We start from the raw sequence: 17,477 nt of genomic DNA, 5'->3' as shown, positions 1-17,477 counted from the left end.
CAACCGTTCGATATAATAAGTTCACAGTCATTACGATTGCTGTCTTTTAAGCACCTTCCGATATTTTAAAAGACCAGCCGCATCAACTTCACGCCATCATGGATATCGAGCTCCTCTTTCCCCCCCCTTTGTGCGACTGGCAACAAGTACCACATCCAAATCTTCACTGACGGCAGCGGGGAAATCTAACTTGAGCTTTCTATCCATCGTGATCAACGCCTTACGTGGGGAACAGTGGTATATCGGCAGCACTTCGGTTCTGAATCCTCTTCCTGCAGCGTGCCGCAGCAGTACAGTGCACAACAGATAAAATAGGCCTCTCTGTTACGGACTCAATCTTGGTGCGATAAGGATTTTTTTTGCATTTTTGGCGTGCAAGTGGGTCAAATGGTCATGAATCTGCAATAAATTTTTTTGGCGGTGATTATGTAAGCAGTCCCAATTTCGGTTGTAAAATTCAAAAGGTTCTATGTACTGGCGCGCCAATATCCTACTATACCTCACGGCTGAGTCGTCACCCCCACAAGTCGTCACGACCTAAATATCTCACTCAATTCTTACTTCCACACACAATTTACAACTTAAATCAATGTTTCTATCATGCACCTTTCATTGCGAGGTTGAACGACCAATTTTTGTTAAGAAATGGTGAAGTTCATTGAAAGCCCTCAAAGTCACGCTGGTGACAGCCAGCCGGGCGCTGCCATAGCGGAGTTCTAAACAAATACTACCACTGGCTGTGACGACTTGTCAGCGAGTCGACACATTCGGACATGGCTCTACGAAATAGCCGCCCAAAAGGCAAATCACGAGAGTCGCGTGATCCCACATATGAGCAGAATGGTTCTAACTTAAATAGTCCTGATCTATGCCATGAAATACCTTACAATCCTCCTGTACATCCAACTCGCAGCAACATACCAGCAGCAATTTTCCGGACATTTTACATCACACCAGCATCAAGTTCATGTGCCTCATCATCACGGACCACATAGTTCTCATTCTCATGTAGTATATCCTGCACCATACAGCCATTATAATTACAACCACATCCCATACTATATTCCACATCACACCAACCAATCATAATCATAATTTTTGACCTGTAACTGTCAGACCGTGAATTTCTTAGGCATTGCCGAGCGGATTCTGAAAGCGGCAGCGGTGACCTGCTGTGACAAAAGCGTGACCTGACGACTTGTGGGGGTGACGACTCAGCCGTGAGGTATAGTATCATAATATGCCCCGGAAAAACAAGAAGGCTCGGTGGGCCAAGGCTCACCGAGCTTCTGGCAGCAAATTCTTCAGTAAAGATGGAGGCTTGTTCCTGAAATCCTGGATGCATGCCCTACCAAAGTTATCCGAGCATTTTATCGGAAAACATGGCGCTACATGGACGCTTATAGGTGCGCATCTTAACACTATAGTTCGCGTCTGGTCTCTCAGTGTTTGTGCCCATGCAGGAAGGGCCTTAATGCTAAGCAAGCTGAGTATGCTGTGAAGAAATACCGCTCTCATCGCAAAGTCGGTGCAGGAATCATGATGGATATTGCTATAATGGATAACTCCGAATAAGTACATGTATTTCGTACACTCGCGACGGTCCAGCGGAAGCCGCAAACATGCTTTTTCTTTGCCGCGACCAGCGGCGAGGAGGAGCGGTTACTAAAAAAGGAAAGTGGCGGTGTCGGTGGCGTGGGAAGTCCCAATTTGAGATCGTCATTTTTTTAAAATCTAAGAATTTTAACAAAGTGACCAGATAGGATTGTAGCTGGGTTCAAACGGAGGCGATTCCACCACTTTATGTGTAAATCAGACGGAATGGAGTGATGTAGAAAGTGATCTCTGTTTGTGCTGTGGCGGAGGTCGGTTCTTTCCGTTTTGCACTGTACATTCCTTGTTTTTCAAAATAAAGGCGGGTCCGCACAAACACCGCAGTAACGCGCGAGTTTGGCGCGAGTTGCGGTTAATACCGGTCACTGTCTAGGGTTCTTTTCGCGCCAATGTAGACAATGTTTCAGCCACCATTATGTGACCTTGCAGAATAATGTAGGTCACCATTGTTGAGACTGGATACTATCAGGGAGATTGACTGTACGTTCCTTCCAATTTTAGCTCTTGTATTTTTCCTAATTCACCGACAAGGTTTCACTCTTTAGAGGTGATGTGCGCGGGTTCACAAGGGTGTAAGTCGGGACTGTAAGTTCCTTACTTCTGCATCAAATATAACTTACATTTACTCTAGCCAGATGTAGCCGCTACTATGTAGCTTTCATCGGTACTGTGCTCACAAGATGCTATTGGACTTCATTTAGCCCGGAAGTTCAGACCTAGAAGCTCAATGGTTCAGTACGAGAGCCCGAAATTATACACGAGGACACCTTGTGAACGGGGAGCCCTGGTTATCATGGCCTCGGGTGTCCTCTCGGTCTTATGATATGTGTGTGCATGTCAAGTGCTCATGTAATAATCGAAGTTGACCTCGAGTTCTCCCCCAGTAGTCCGAGAGAACGTACAATGAGGTATAAAAGCTCTCGAAATGGCGATCATTCCTCTAACTTCCAACCATGCAGCTCTCACTTGTTTTCACGATACTCGCAACCTTTGCCGCTATTGCTGTGGCACATCCCACACCGGAATTGGGGACGAAACGTACTTGTGAGGACTCGTGTACCACTCTAGTTAGTGAAGTGATACTGATATGTTATGTAGCTTTGGCTCAGTACAAAGAGCTTCCCTCTAACATCATTGGTGCCATTGACACTAGGGGCCCTGATTCGCCTGATTCACCTGACTCTCCCGACTCCCCTGACTCCCCCGCCCCCGACTCCCCCGACTCGCCTGATTCGCCTGACACCCCCGACTCGCCTTCCAAGCGTGAGAAGGCCGAGCCTCACTATGTCTACGAGAGAGGTAAGTTACTATACGCCTGGTGGATCACTCATGTATAACACCTGTCGCAACAGAGGCTTCCTACCATTCCAACACTGAGAAGCGCTATGACTAAACATGTACCTAAGAGAGGTATTGCTGCCCTTCTCCTTTTCTATTGCTATCATTTCTTACTGTTATTCAGCGTTATGTAAAATAGGGAGGGATGTTAGAACGTTGTCAGTCTCAACTTGTACTACTAGTACTTGATGTAAACCAGAGTCCGCTTTCAGAAACAATGAAAATTCCACGTAGCTACTATATTTCTCGTCAAATCTACTTTGGTACACCAAATCGGTAACTGACAAATGCTATTACTTGGAGCGTTTCCAGTACTACGCATCACTACCTGTTGACACATCGCCACACTCCTGGAAAATAATTGCAGGCACGTCAATGCCACCATCAGAGTCAGCTATGAGCTTAGTGTTGAATTCCCGAATGTTGAGGATGAGGCGCGGTCCCAACAAAATCATCTGTGCTATTGAGAGAAATCCAAGTATTCTATAATAGACCTCGCATTGAAGACTCGGATGAATTCTGTAGATATGATAAACAGCCGAAGTTGCTGAGGGAAATATCAGCGTACTATGAGCCCGGAGAGAAAAAATCAAGTTGGAAGCAAGAAATAGCAATCAAGGTTACATGTCCAAAACTTCAGTGTAAAAAAACGACCACATACGATTCCACCGAGCTCGCCAGTCAAATGTGCCAGTGATTATGGACAACTGTGCGCCGTCCCAACGATTGTCAACAGGTATTGGCACCCTCCGAGTCTCTGTCCTGCCGGTCTACAAAACGTAGGTAATGCAACAACTCATGGGTCACATGCTACCAGCGCAAAATCAGAATTGAAAAATAAAATAGGTCCAAACATATATACCAGTCTGAGTCAAACTCACCTTTCCCACTTGTAAGAATCATTCGGATCGCGACTGTTGAACTTGACGTATTATAATGTGCCACGTCGTGAGTACTTGGGACCGTTGCAGAAGTAATTTCGAGACTAGTACTGTTCACCATACATACATGGGATGATGATCGTGGATAAGTAGATTTGGTGGCAGGAGGCCCCGCCAATTACCGAGCATCTAAACGCGGTCACGTGCGACGACCTTATGCGGCTGAACTTCTGAAGATCGTCGATGTCAATTCAGCAAGCTTGTTTTGCATACGCCAGTCTCGCTCAAATGGACCGCAGCCCAAGAAAAGGGTCTGAGCAGAGACTACTCGCTGCAAGATCATGATCCAGGGGACCCAGCCCTCTTCGTCCAGTCAATCATGCCGCTCTCTGTATTTATTCACTCTCTTCTTCGCATCTGAGGAACTCCGGATCTCGCAGAAGACCAGCCACATCCTCTTCACGTCTTTATAGAGCCTCTCCTCCTTTCCCTTCGTGCAGCTGTGAACAAGTACCATAATGAACTCCCTCAGATTCTTGTCCATGGCGGCGGTGCAGGTGAAGCAGAGGAGAGCATGATGTGGTATGCTTTGGGGTATGAGAAAGTCGATGCTACACGGTTCTACGTGATGCTAGAAGACAAATGGAGGACTGGTTGGCTCGAGCGCATGGAGCAGCGTGAGTAAGTGCTTATCATCTTGCTTCTGGGTGCATCATAATGACTTTGTGAAATTCAGATCCAGATCCTGCTCTATTTCCTCAAGCTCTCTTCCTCGACTATACACCCGATTACTGCCTGTCAAATTGCCACCCACCGATAATGTTTTATTCATTTCGCCCGCCAAACCCAGCCGTTCGCGAAAAGAGAAGGAAAAGCCAAACTTGATCATCCCGAGTATCTCGAATCCTTAGACAAACTCTCAATGTGGCAGCTCGTATCACTCATGACTACATCTCGTACTGAAATTACGAGTCGCCACAAGGATGAACGTGACTGAATGCAAAAGTTTTGCGAGGATGTAGTTGAACCCCTGTGGGTGATGACTTCACGCATACAAGAACTCCAGCTTATCCAACACTTCATCCTTCCGTGTGAATCATTCAAGTTCGTCCTCCCTCCAGAAGATTCCAGAATATGGACTTCGCTACTCCACTCCTTCAACACTCCTATTACAGCTCTCCCATCTCTGCCCAGCCCAGTTCCACAAGTCAAGTTCTAAGTGAAGGCTGTGGACGCGCGGATCTCCCTCGAGGTGCAGTTCCTGGAGCGATACCCGGAGGATTCAGATGTCGACGTTCCCCCCATTTCTGTCAACGGAGAGGACATATCCAGAGATGAACATCGCCGATGGCGGGCCTTTGTTCAGGAGAAATTAGCTGAAAATGAGTGAGCACCATCACAGTGTCTTCCTGATTATGATGCGAGGAATTCTAAATTGTATGGAGTTATCCGATCTACCAGTTGCTATGTATGCACTTACTACCGGAGTTACATGAAGATGGACATACTATTGATACAGGACTGTTAGAGAGTATGGACATCCTAGACCAACACAACACCAATCGTCCCTCTGAGACAGCAGACTACCACGTGCTCGTGACATCTCATCATCTCGTGTCCCAAACAAAACACCTGTCATTACAGCGACAGTCCTCCCGGCTTTCGATATCTAGCTTTGTCAAAGTCGGCTACCCAGGCGTCATCTATGCGCAAGGCTTGCCAATGTCAAATCTATGCACTGTCTGTCCCTAAAAGTGCGATTCGTGAAACCCACGGATCTGGCCATCGATAAGCGTCACCAGGATTGGTCTAAGTTCCAGAAGGTCGGAGAAGTCGTGGAAGAAATGAGACGATGCGGGAGAAACAAATATATCACATATTGGAAACTGGTTTGAAATGAATCAGCATGCTCTGTACGGGCGAAGGCCATCTCCGTCACGATCCCTCCTTGACTCGGCAGGCTACGCAAATTACTAAGGATATATGTAGGGCAAGGAGGCGAGGCAAGATACATCAGTAATCCTGGTCCCGGTACATTTAGTAAGTCATGACTTATCCTATTGTATTCGGGACCGTTTTTAACGTATCCTCAGTCATGGAATGATAGTCAAGAGCTGAGCAGATCCGCGTGCTCCGGCCACTCATTGTTGGCGTTTGCGTGGCCATTAGTTTGGTCCTTAAAACCACGCCGTCAAACCATCTCCGTGGTTCAAGAAATTTTCCTTTGACGATGTTTTAGGGAATGTTATTTTCCCTGGAATACGACACAAACCCGCCATATAGCATACAGCGCGAGTTACGTGCAGAATCATGCTTGTGACTTTTTGATCACTGGCACGACAGTTTTGCTGCACGATATCAACCTTATTCCAGGATACTCGGCGTTCATATCAATGTACAGGATTTTTTCTTGCAAATCCTTCTGTAAATTTCCGCGAAGACTGACGGACCCCATTGCATAGTTGGACTTGGCTTTGGATAAACTTGATTCGTGAGGGGCAGCGACATTAACGTCGTCGCTGATTACAAATGGTACCACGTATGAGCTAGTACATGTGAAGGCGTCAGATTGTCTCAAGAGTGTTTTAATCAACAAGGTGGGAGGACGCACGGAATTGATCATATGTCAATATGCATGAACACTACGCGCTGTTCCAAGGGCATGTCCTTGTCGCAAGCCAGTGACTGGACCGCTTTATGCAACGCTCGGGCAGCTCGCTTGGAATTCATCTTGTCATTCCCGCAAAAGTTTTTGTAGAATGCCTCGACTAAGCGCTGCACAGTGCTATCGTCGACCTTCCATAATGTCCCAACGACGCTCTTAACCCCAGCGAATTGCAGGCCAGCCGCTAGGTGTATTACTTCGTCAGGAGTATTATGGTCACCGAGTGCGGCATCACAGGCAGAAAGAAATGCAAGTTCATGCCGAGACAGATCTGTTTGTGTGATATTAAGGAGCGAAAGCGGCTGGTCTCGCATGAGAAAGGCAGAATTGAAGGGGTCATCATATGTTTGTGTCCCATGACACGAAAAATGGAGCCAAGTATTATCTCGCAGCGCATGCAGTACCCTACATTGTCTAGTTTTTACAGTACATACACCAGTCGGATCAAGAAACTAATCGTTACAAAAAAATCACGGAAAGCTGGAAGACTCAGGTTAAATTTCGGACGGAAGAATTTTTAGAGACACACACACGACGTAAGTCAGACAATGAATGTCTGCCAATGCTCCTTCGCAAGTGCTTTGAATGCGAGAAAACGCTCAAAAGCAACGCGCCTATACTCCGGCGTCTCCATGCCTTCGCTGATTCGACGGTTGTGCCCTAAAGAGGTGACACACTTCACGACCGTTGTTTTAGCTTCGGGATACTGGCCAGTGGCAACCGCATTGCTGAGCGCTTCTGTGACAGGGACGAGATAGAAGATGGGTGCAGAACAAGCAAGATCATCGATCGCAGATCGAGCAGACACACGCCTGTTTGGGCAACTCGCTGGTCATCGCCACAGATCCGTAGTGCGATATTATGACGTGTGGTAAGGATTAAGCCACGTTCAACAAAGCCGAGTATGTGAAGAGTTTTCTGAGCAAATGCGTCAATGAAACTTTCTTGAGTGGCATTGGTAGCCAGATCAAGATGGCCTAGATATTCGAAAACGGCGTCTGAGATATTCTCGTCATCAAGGGTGGAATTAAGGAGTGACGGATCTACACCCTCCAGGAGCATTCCATGGTTTTGACGAAAAAACTGTTCAGGCGAATGAGGCGTGACGGTGATATTGTATGCCATGAGATCATTGAAAGTCCAATCATTACCAGACTTTGCAGACCGGATGGGGCGAGCACCGTCAACCATTTGCGATTCTGCCTTGTAGCCGAATAGGAGGGAGATCAGAGAAATATTTGGAACCCTATGACGTTAATGAGCGAAGCTCTCTCACCCAAGATCTAATTGTTTGCTTGAGAGTTGTACTACAAGCCTATCTGCAAAACCGCCCGGCAGCCTCCCGGGAGGACTCCCACGCCGCGTTGCTGACCCAGCCTATCCTATCCTGTAAGGCCTTTGATGACAATGTGATCCCCCCTCGCAAGCCACCCCACAGATTCATCCGTTCTCGTTGGAGGGTAGCCCCCACCGGTCCACAAGAATCCTCGCAAACGTTGAAGAAGTCCTGCTCAGAGAACAGCCTGAGCTGGACGGCCTCGGTTGGCAAGTTCTTAAGGAACTCGGGTGGTAGGCAGACCCTCCGGGACTCCGCGCTGAATGCTACAATGAGACTGAGGCGCAGATTTCGAAGAACGAGGGGGACTAACCTGACTCGTCTGAGTGTTTCGCTATGGATTGCTCTTCACAGCCGGAGGTCCTCATGCCCCCTCTCACGCAGCTACCGGCACAGCCTCTAACCAACGAAGACTGTCGCATCATCAGCTTTGGCGTCTCAAAACAGTTCCCATGTCATATAGCTGCAATGACTGCGTCTCCGACCCCTATGGTAACGAGTTTTAGGCTCCAAATAGTGAATCCGCAAGGATGCGACCACAAATTTCTATAGAACAGCAGAGTATTTGGTTTCATTGACGGAGCTGTGACTGAGTCATTCAAGGGCTGGCATTCTGTTGTTTATGCGACAAAACCAGTACCTACATGTACATTGCATACTTAGACGGTTCATGCTACATCGAGCTTGAGCCCTAGTCCAGCCTCGCCATAATTCACCTATAGAACCTTGCTGGTAAAGCGTCCACCCACCACTGTGGCTCTCTGCCCACAAACCTAGTGAGTTCATCAACCTGTTTCTGAGTAGGGCGCCGATGATAACTGTCCGGCTGGTCGTTGAAGATGTACAACACGTAAACGAAACCATTGACTATGCAATCCTCTGGAACTATCGATCCGGGAGGTAGGATTGCATAACACGTTGACAGCGAGTGAATGTGGAAGGTCTTTCTGAAGCTGTAGCTGGGGTTTGTTCTGGCGTTGGTCATGGCCTTGATTTCGGGAAGGTCGGGGTGTAGCTCGGCGAGGAAGGCACGAGCCTTCTCATAAAGCCACTTCTCAGATACGCAGTAACCATACATCTGGGCATTACTACGTTGCGAAGGTGGAAGGGTTATATTAATACGGTTTGGTTTGGACGGTTTAGTACCTCCAGAATCGCACTGCTCATCTTGCTTGGCTTCACCAAGCTGCGCAAGAGCATTTGAGAGGGATATCAACAAGCAACACCTGGACACACCTGCATGCTAGACACCACTCTACCATCGAGGCTTTGTAATTGTTGAGACATGATGTTGGGTTCGTTACATAAATGCTGGAACGTGACCTCATTTTGGATCCAAACCCCACGTAAGAACAAGGTCCGTATCAATCTCATAATGGCGAACGCTCACGCCGATCTTGGACTACATCTCGCCATCGGTGCTGCCGTTGACGACCCGAGCCAGAGGGAATGTCCCTGGTATGCAGTCTGGAACATCTGCCTGAACCAATATCTTCTTGCACACTCCAATACTCAAACAACAGCCTGCTCGACTATTCCTCAATATTCACTCGTCTGGACATATGATGTTGAACTTGATGATGATACTACACCACCCAGCTTTTCGTCATCACCTGCTAGTGCTCCCCGCGAGCAGCACGAGCGTCGAGAGAGCAGGAGCAAATAAACATTGAATTGTCATTGTGAATCGTCCATTCTTTGTCATGTTTGTTGTTCTTGGTCTCGTTCCATCCAAGTTTCCTCGCACCAGACAATATTCATAACTTTGGGCCTTCACTATTATGATCCGAGTACCGATAGTATTAAAACACAGCCCTGCGCGTTCGATAATGGATGTTCACATCCCACACCTGGTATGAGCGGAGGATGCTCTTTAATTCGTATATTTCGTTCCTACAGGCCTTTTTGCTTCCCAAGTGCTGGTACCTGACGAACACGTCCAAGCTGCATGTTCCGCAGTTTCATCAAAACTTCCCTACACCCAAATTTAGGGACGCCATGAGCTTTGGCTCGAAAGCACGATTGTCGACCGCAGTCAACCAGTCTGCCTCCCCGATTCAGTCCACCTTAGGCTGAATACGTCTAACATCATTGGTGTCATTGACACTAGGGACCTTGACTCGTCTGACTCGACTGATTCGCCTGACTCCCCCGACTCGCCTTCCAAGTGTGAGAAGGCTGAACCTCACTATGTCCACAAGAGAGGTAAGTTATTATACGCCTGGTGGATTACTCATGTATAACACCTGTCGTAACAGAGGCCCCCTACCATCCCAATACCGAGAAACGCTATGACTTAACACGTATCCAAGAGAGGTATTGCTGCCCTTCTCCGTTCTACTGCTATCATTTCTTACTGCTTTTCAGCTTTACGTAAAATAGGGAAGGATGTTAGAACGTCGCTAGTCTCAACTTGTACTAGTACTTGATGTAAACCAGAGTTCGCTTTCAGAAACGATGAAAATTCCACATAGCCACTATATCTCGTCAAATCTACTTTGGTACATCAAATCGTTAACTGACAAATGCTATTACTTAGAGACTCCACGGTTTGATCAGACAATCAAAAAGTAAATGATGTGACTCTAGCACCTCTATCTGGTGCGGTTGAGCACATCTGAATTAAGCTCTGTGTTTTGCTCTCCCCACGGGATACACAATACAAGGGTGTATTTGTGGCCAAATCGCGTGTGTTGATGGCGAACAGCACAAACAGCTGTTGATCACACCCCGAACATCACTTCCACACTAAAAACGGGACCCATTTACTATCCACCGTGTCCTACCCTACTTTACCATGAATCTACAAACGGCATCTGAAAAAATTCCTGCTTGATATTCTCTAGAACAAAAGAGGTATCAATCAACGGAAGTGAAATTTTGCTGAGGAAGGCTATTGTATATCGGACAGAGCTGCTTCCAGGCATCTAACGCTGATCGTCAGACTCGGTCTAGTTCATAGTGCTCGGTGCTTACCATTGACAGGCTGCGAAGCCGCCACGTCTTCAGGAGCCTCTGCAAATACTATAGCTAATCCCCTACGGACCCATTAATTCGAATCCGAGCTCGGTGGGGGGAGCAACTCACTCGGCTAGATGCCAATCGATATGACTTCACAAAGACTGACAGTCATTGTCAGGTAAAAATACATTGATACAACACTTACCAATGCAAAAACCAAGGCCCAGGATTGTCAGTGATGAAGCGGATGGTCGTATAATCACCGAGGGTGCCTGCGGACACGGTATCACGCATAACAGGGTCTACATAGTTATAACCGCTACTTCCAGCGCTTCTGACGACAATGAAGCTGTGCTACAGAACACTTATTATTAGTCCATCGCGTGCATGTAGATGGCATGCCAAGACGTACCCCATGCAGGTGGAATGGATGCTGTCAAAATTTGTTACTCTCTGTCGATCAAGGACATACATGATGTTTTGAAATGGACTTACAGGGTCCCCTGAGAGGATATCGGTATCGAATGAAATTTCGATAACTTTATTCCGTGGCAGAACGTATACGGTGCCGTTGGGTGCAAGATCCGCTGCCGTTATAGCACCACTCAGTATCTGTAGTAGAACAGGAACACTGGGAGAAGTGTAATGGACACCATTGATGAAGAAGTAGAAAGTAGTCGCATTAAACCCAAATACAAGGTCAAGTTTGATGTCTGGTTCCTGCAGTAAACGTGACGAAAGAGGAGATAGGGGATGTAGGTTAGTCTCATTCAGAGCTGCCGAGTTTAAGGTTGTCCTGTTCTTGGGGTCTGCATTGGGAGAGCCTGCATATCGTAAGATAGCTGTGGCATTTGTACCTAGATCGGGATCGGCATGCACCCAATAGTTGTCGACAGTCTGGTTTGTCTCAAGAATGAAGGAGTATCGTTGCGCAGCGTAGATCTGAATGGAGTCTACTATGAGCGGCTTGACGTATTGGCCGTCAACTTCGATTATGGTAAGATTATGACCATCAATCGAGAAATTGTAGTTGGGCTTGCACGCCATGTTCAGTAAGCGGAAACGATATCGCTTTCGTGGCTGAACATTGATGACGGCGAAAGGCACATCCGGCCCTCCATCATAACGCCCGACACCGTTAATAAGCACTGAATCGGGAGTCGCTGGTGCCTGTACTTGAGGCGATGGTAGGTTATACCTGCAAATAAAACTATTTTAACAACAGGAAATGGTCCATCAGCCTTTTTTTCTTACCAGTCCATCAATGTGATAATAGTAGACTCTTCACTAAAATGTGAGAAGCACAACTCCGTTTGGTCGGACTAACTCACCGTCATCAATATCGTACGATGAACTGTATGGGTCGTGGGGATCGTAGATGATCAACGGACCACGTAGACCGTCACAGTATTGGTCCTGGACTTAATTCAGTCACCGACACCGTGAAATAAACCGAAGCACGGACTCCATAATGAGAGTGGTACCAGTAGGTTCCTACTTGGTCGCCAGCATCGAACTCATATAAAAAAGAGTGCCCTGGAGCGAGCGGGCATTGCGTAACAAATGCCGTGCCATCCATTTGGTTACTATGGTATTGTGATAGTCCATGCCAATGCTATTTGCAATAGACAATGCATCATTGTAAGCTCCTACATGCATTTATCAGTCAGTGGCTCAGTGCTTACGATACTGGTGCTCGTTAGCATCGTCTCGTTACTCAATTGGTTCGTGACGTTAATCTTGAATGTATCCCCCTTAATACATACGAGGTCAACGAAGAGTTTGCGCATGCAAAGTAGATGCTACCTTCTGAGCCATTATGGTGGGCCCGGGATGAGTACCGCCGGCAAGAACTGCCCTGCAATAACTTCAGCAATCAAACAGGTCGAAAATGCAGAAAACACTGACGACCTGGTGAACCCGTCTGGGGATACATTGCCATTGGCAACAACGAGGTCAGAAACTGGGCCAATACTCACGGCGTAACTCTGAAGGCTTGCCAGAAAGAACAGGAATATATAGAGTTGGAACATGGTCCAAGGCTCAAGTCAATAGGAGGAGGAGGATGATGATGATGATGATGATGATGAGCGAAACACAGCACTCAGCTTAAGTAGTGCTCCTGGTATCACCTTCTGGATCTGAGAATTAGCTTACATATATTCCGATTCGTTGATCGAAATAACCGACTATGAGGCAGTAATTCCCTGTACTGGTAGATTCTCACCCTTAGGTCTCTCGAATGCGTTCCAAACTTGTAGAATGAAAAACTGATTACCTGTCAAAGGCACTCGGCTTCAGAATGTGATATTGTCCACCAGCGATGCGAGGTCTTCGAACCCGGGTAGCATCCAAAAGGGACCTATCGATCGACCGGAGTGCCTGAATGCGCTTTCATTTCTTCCGCAGATTTTTCTGTGGGATGTCGAACCTGGCTGCGGATCGCTTGACAAACATGAATGATTCCAGACGGCCAGGGTGCCATGTCGGCTACCCTGCCGCCGTCGGATCTCATTTGGGCAAGTAGGACACAATGGGACACTTTGTATAATTCAATAGGGTCCGATCGTTAGCCAACCTACGCCAGTACTAGAGCATTTATATCAATCCTCAACAGAGTTAACAAGATACCCACGACCACTGATCTTCAAGACCTGGCCCCAGGCAGCACCGGGCACAGCAGCGATGGATTTGACAGTTACTCAGTTCGAGACCGGTATGAAGATGAATCTGTTTCATAAGCAGAAGCAGGCAGATGCTTCGACGGACCTTTCGTGACGCAGCTGCGCTGCATAGTAGTTGCCAAGTAACTAATGGCAGATTTGAATAAACTCTGTAAGCAGAAAGTCAGCTTACAGCAATTTCCAAGAGTGCAAGTAGCTGCCGCCTTCCGCGTCTCGTCACCTGTTACTGTGTTGAACGAACACCTGATAAACTGATGGGCCAAGTTTAATTATATCTCCGCAGTTCAAAAAAACGTACCGTCATCCTACAGTATGTTGTTGTCAGGATTTGATTTGCTGGACCACATCGCCACAATATCTTGGAGACTGACCCTTGAGCGGACATGAAATTACTGATATTGGGTGAACACTTCAGGCGAATAGTTCAGAGCAGATAGCAGTATAATTCGGGAAAGTACTGGTAGAGGAATCCGCACCATTGAAATACGTGCACTGGCGGCCTTTGTAGTATATGATAAGTTAGCCGTGTACCAGATTGTCGAGGGCGCGTTTGGTGGTATGTCACATGTTGGACAAATAGCGACACACGTCACTTTAATCTTATTCGTCGCCATCTTACCAATTCTGAATAAACCTGTTGAATACTGGAAGACCTTCGAGCTTAGCTAGAGTTGCATCAGTAGGCACGATTAATGCACCATACCCAGGGAACATGAAAATTCCAGTGCACGATGGGCCCAAGAGGTACATCCATCGGGTTTGTCAATTTTGGGCAGGAAAAATAGTCAACCGGAATGCCTACCGAGTTTGACCATAGTGTCTATAATTATCCAACCTAGCATTGGCCTAGCAATAGAGTTTTTTCGAATTATACAGGTCGGCATTCGACAGCAATATGAGCGCGCCCGTATTCCGAAATCAGAAAGGGATGGCTGCTGTTGTGAAATAAGCAGAAACACAGGAGTTGTTAAGCATGTCATGTGTTCGTCTTCTGTCTTGATGCAGAACCACCATGAGTTGCGGAAAACGCTCCTGCAACACGTGTCCGATGTATATCAAATACTATCAGGGAATAACTTACTCCGACAGACTGAAGTTCACAAGCCCTTTGAAGCCGTGCTTTCTCGGTGGACGGTAGACGTAGGAGCTCGACCAGAGAAGCCCGCGTGTGTAAGTTGGCGATGATCGCATGGCATTACTACGAATATCAAAATGGCAAGCACTGGGCACCGGGTGGACAGCAACCGCTAGACTGGTTGACACGACGCCCGCCCCCTTTGAAAAGTTAGTAATGCATCAGAATGGCTCATCCCTGTCTCTGGTTTGAAAACATCGTGGCGCTAATATATGACCATGCAATAAGCCGATATTCCTATGCTGTAAAATCAGGCATAGAAATCAGGCGAAGTAACTTATTGGACTCGGAATATTGATGATACCACCGTAGTATAAGAGCCATTCTGGAAAGGAACAACAGTAGGCATAAGTTATGGCTCGGAAGCATCGGGCCAACGAAGATGGAGGACGAGCTTGCTGTATACATGAGTATATGAACCTGTAGACAGACGCTTAGCGCTTATTTCGACACAAATACAACTCACCCTCCTTGTTGGCTTGCTATGAGCAAGAGACCAAGAGAATACCGGTCAATTGTTATCCGTGATACTTGACCATGAACTGAGTCGGCCAGAAAAACGCAGAAACCTTCCACAGCGCTAATCGTCGGGGAAACTATTTCTCCTGAACTAGAATACAAGTTGCGGCAACGAGCACTAGTACTGGGGAAGCTATGTATATTGTTTGATTCTAGAACCCTCACGATGTCAAAAATTGAACCCCTAGTGCAATTCAACAAACCAACTGCAAAGCACGAATTTGAAGGCCGTGAAAGAAAGTCTGAGATTTTCATTTTCTTGCATGACAACATTCACATTATGACTGGTGCAGATGATGGCACGATGCACAAGTGGAACTGTAATACGGGACTCATTGTTAAGGAACCGTGGAAAGACAAGGGAAGGGGCACATGCGCACTGGCACTTTCACTGGATGGAAAGACGATTACATGGGTAAGGGGGGGCGGAAGCGTTCAGCGGTGGGACACGGCGGAAGAGATAATCGAAGGCATTTTGATGGATCATAGCCTGGGAGTGCAGTCCCTGCCATAATCTCCCAGCGGATGCATCTTGCAAGCGGGTGGAACAATCCTGATTCGAAAAGCAGACAACGAAGGAATCGAATCAAAGTGAGTGATGGCGGCGTGGTGCTTGCCCTTGCATATTTACTGTTGGGCAACAGAATAACGTCAGGACCAGCGAGCTGGTCATCAATCCCATCAGATACTTGCAGCGGCACCATTGCGCAGACATCTTGTGTTGCCAGTGTCTGTTGTGTGGTCGTCCGAGAACAGTATAACACCGTAGATTCGCACGCATTTCTGAGTTAAAAGTTCGACAGCGCGCAACTCCGACACAGGTTCAACTGCGCTGCTTTCCACGGCACTTTCACTCAAACACATCAATCATCTACTGGGATGCGGTTTGCTAGTAGGAGGTATTGTACAGCTGTGGGACACGGTGTCTCATAAGCCACTTAGCCATCCAGTTTACGGATAGGATCAAGAGTTCGATGACCTTTCTCGGGAGAACGACACAGGAGCTGTGTGTTCTCTCGAGATGGGAGCTATCTAAGTACTTGGCTAGACAATTACTTTGTGGATATTCAAAGGTATAATTCCTAAGGCCTGAGGCCTGAGCTTTCAGTTGGTCCTAATCTCCACACCTCTGTCGGGCCCTACCGTGATCAACGATCGTTCTCCAGGTACTTTCCTCTATAACCCGTTCTGTGTACAAACCTACTAACCTCATTACAGTCGAATAAGTTTCAGTCGAAGAATACACCCCCTCATCTCAGATCCAATCTCACCCTCTTCACATGGGGCACTCTGATCTATCCCCATTTCTTGGGCTCCCCATCAGTCTCCCTCACCACTCTCTATGCAGCACCAGCATCAAACTAATTGATCCAGGTACGACGTCGCCATTGGCCGTAGAACCTGTTATAAAGAGCGTGCGTAGGACGAAGAGGCTCATGGTTGTGCATCAGGCGGGAATGATGGGTAGATTACTGTGGAGGTTTGGGAAGAGGGGGTTTGTTGAGGTTGGAGGAGGATCATTGGGTGGAAGTGAGTTTTTTTTCGTTCTCTTCCTTTGCTCCTTCTTTTGTTCTGTTCTGTCTCGCTTGTTTGAACGGGTTCTGATGACATTGATTCATATAGTGTCCCAGCTGCGCTGTTTTTCAATATGCCGGATGCTGCTATAAGTACCAATTTTACGCTGGTCCTGGTTGAAACTTTTGCGCATGTGGTGTAGGACGTGAGCGAGGGTAATATTGACATGGTTTGGGGTGCGGAAGATATTGGATGTCATTTAAGCATAAGGATTTTGAATAGATGCGGGTCACTGAACACTTCGTTGCTATGCAAGTATCATCTAGATACTTACCGTCATCCTCCCCCCTCGATGCAGTCGACCACAACGCAGGGACAGGCAGGACATGTGCAACAAAATCCATCATTTGTCTTCCCGATCACGGGAAGAGTCAGAGACAGGATGTGAACGTATGTAGGAGCTAGTAGCAGTAGCAGAGACAACATAATATACGACTGTGTTTTAGTACGACTCGGAGTATCATGGAAAACATTGTGAATGAGCGAAATTTAACTTGTACACGACGAAATGAACTGAATAAAACTTGACCAAGGCAAGCATGTATGGTACGAACTGTGTGTAGATCTCCATCTATGAATGACACAACCAGATTGGCAAAGGCGCGACATACTGCAAGGGGTATCATAGCGGAGGCAGGGCAGCTTCGTGTTTACGGCACATGTGCCATGACGTGCCATGTTCGAAATAGCGTAAATCGAACTGCGAGGCATGGTTAGGTATCACGAGCGTGTTGCCGGGTGCATATATGAGTGGGTGGAAATGGAGTGG

At 47.1% G+C, this 17,477-nt stretch overlaps 7 protein-coding genes across 7 annotated transcripts; 3 read left to right on the top strand and 4 right to left on the bottom strand.

Annotated features, from left to right (window-relative positions):
- Positions 1-2,567: 2,567 nt before the first annotated feature.
- Positions 2,568-3,007, top strand: BJ212DRAFT_1294840 (uncharacterized protein; the record flags this gene model as incomplete). Its single annotated transcript, XM_041332259.1, has 3 exons — positions 2,568-2,652; positions 2,713-2,913; positions 2,967-3,007. 3 exons carry the CDS (start codon positions 2,568-2,570, stop codon positions 3,005-3,007), a joined length of 327 nt encoding a protein of 108 aa, XP_041200465.1.
- Positions 3,008-4,065: 1,058 nt separating this feature from the next.
- Positions 4,066-4,967, top strand: BJ212DRAFT_1313564 (uncharacterized protein). The gene is made up of 2 exons (XM_041334094.1): positions 4,066-4,514; positions 4,570-4,967. The coding sequence occupies exons 1-2, from the start codon at positions 4,408-4,410 to the stop codon at positions 4,742-4,744; spliced, it is 282 nt and encodes a 93-aa protein (XP_041200464.1). The 5' UTR covers positions 4,066-4,407; the 3' UTR covers positions 4,745-4,967.
- A 222-nt stretch (positions 4,968-5,189) lies between these two features.
- Positions 5,190-5,811, top strand: BJ212DRAFT_1313561 (uncharacterized protein). The gene has a single exon (XM_041334093.1). The coding sequence runs from the start codon at positions 5,304-5,306 to the stop codon at positions 5,583-5,585; it is 282 nt and encodes a 93-aa protein (XP_041200463.1). The 5' UTR covers positions 5,190-5,303; the 3' UTR covers positions 5,586-5,811.
- A 641-nt stretch (positions 5,812-6,452) lies between these two features.
- Positions 6,453-6,902, bottom strand: BJ212DRAFT_1256356 (CHAT domain-containing protein; the record flags this gene model as incomplete). The annotated part of the gene is made up of 1 exon (XM_041329786.1): positions 6,453-6,902. A coding segment is annotated over one exon (450 nt), but the record flags the coding sequence as incomplete, so codon positions are not given.
- On the bottom strand, positions 6,808-7,829 carry BJ212DRAFT_1313559 (uncharacterized protein). Its single transcript, XM_041334092.1, has 2 exons — positions 7,032-7,829; positions 6,808-6,978 (listed from the first exon to the last, which is right to left on the bottom strand). Exon 1 carries the CDS (start codon positions 7,687-7,689, stop codon positions 7,177-7,179), a length of 513 nt encoding a protein of 170 aa, XP_041200461.1. The 5' UTR covers positions 7,690-7,829; the 3' UTR covers positions 6,808-6,978; positions 7,032-7,176.
- A 2,864-nt stretch (positions 7,830-10,693) lies between these two features.
- BJ212DRAFT_1256201 (laccase) lies at positions 10,694-12,828 on the bottom strand (the record flags this gene model as incomplete). Its single annotated transcript, XM_041329773.1, has 12 exons — positions 10,694-10,761; positions 10,811-10,872; positions 10,922-10,945; positions 11,001-11,149; positions 11,208-11,228; positions 11,291-11,993; positions 12,050-12,077; positions 12,127-12,211; positions 12,261-12,410; positions 12,481-12,549; positions 12,602-12,653; positions 12,704-12,828. 12 exons carry the CDS (start codon positions 12,826-12,828, stop codon positions 10,694-10,696), a joined length of 1,536 nt encoding a protein of 511 aa, XP_041200460.1.
- A 112-nt stretch (positions 12,829-12,940) lies between these two features.
- BJ212DRAFT_64458 (uncharacterized protein) lies at positions 12,941-14,773 on the bottom strand. The gene is made up of 6 exons (XM_041343731.1): positions 14,561-14,773; positions 14,282-14,511; positions 13,956-14,113; positions 13,789-13,888; positions 13,431-13,605; positions 12,941-13,373 (listed from the first exon to the last, which is right to left on the bottom strand). The coding sequence occupies exons 1-6, from the start codon at positions 14,668-14,670 to the stop codon at positions 13,307-13,309; spliced, it is 840 nt and encodes a 279-aa protein (XP_041200459.1). The 5' UTR covers positions 14,671-14,773; the 3' UTR covers positions 12,941-13,306.
- Positions 14,774-17,477: the final 2,704 nt, after the last annotated feature.

The sequence above is a fragment of the Suillus subaureus genome (genome assembly GCF_016647635.1).
Source record: "Suillus subaureus strain MN1 chromosome Unknown BJ212scaffold_1, whole genome shotgun sequence".
In the NCBI taxonomy this organism is placed as follows: domain Eukaryota; kingdom Fungi; phylum Basidiomycota; class Agaricomycetes; order Boletales; family Suillaceae; genus Suillus; species Suillus subaureus.
The sequence above is the reverse complement of the archived record's forward strand: the minus strand, read 5'-3'. Positions and strand labels throughout refer to the sequence as shown.

Excerpts from the sequence above, each read along its gene's own strand:
- BJ212DRAFT_1313564 (XM_041334094.1), top strand. The coding sequence starts at position 4,408 with ATGATGTGGTATGCTTTGGGGTATGAGAAAGTCGATGCTACACGGTTC. Across the intron at positions 4,515-4,569 it reads GAGCGCATGGAGCAGCGTGA|ATCCAGATCCTGCTCTATTT; the intron begins GTAAGTGCTTAT and ends TGTGAAATTCAG.
- BJ212DRAFT_1313561 (XM_041334093.1), top strand. The coding sequence starts at position 5,304 with ATGCACTTACTACCGGAGTTACATGAAGATGGACATACTATTGATACA.
- BJ212DRAFT_1313559 (XM_041334092.1), bottom strand. The coding sequence starts at position 7,689 with ATGGTTGACGGTGCTCGCCCCATCCGGTCTGCAAAGTCTGGTAATGAT.
- BJ212DRAFT_64458 (XM_041343731.1), bottom strand. The coding sequence starts at position 14,670 with ATGCGATCATCGCCAACTTACACACGCGGGCTTCTCTGGTCGAGCTCC. Across the intron at positions 14,114-14,281 it reads AGACACTATGGTCAAACTCG|GTTTATTCAGAATTGGTAAG; the intron begins GTAGGCATTCCG and ends AGTATTCAACAG. Across the intron at positions 13,889-13,955 it reads CCAGTGCACGTATTTCAATG|TGTTCACCCAATATCAGTAA; the intron begins GTGCGGATTCCT and ends ATTCGCCTGAAG.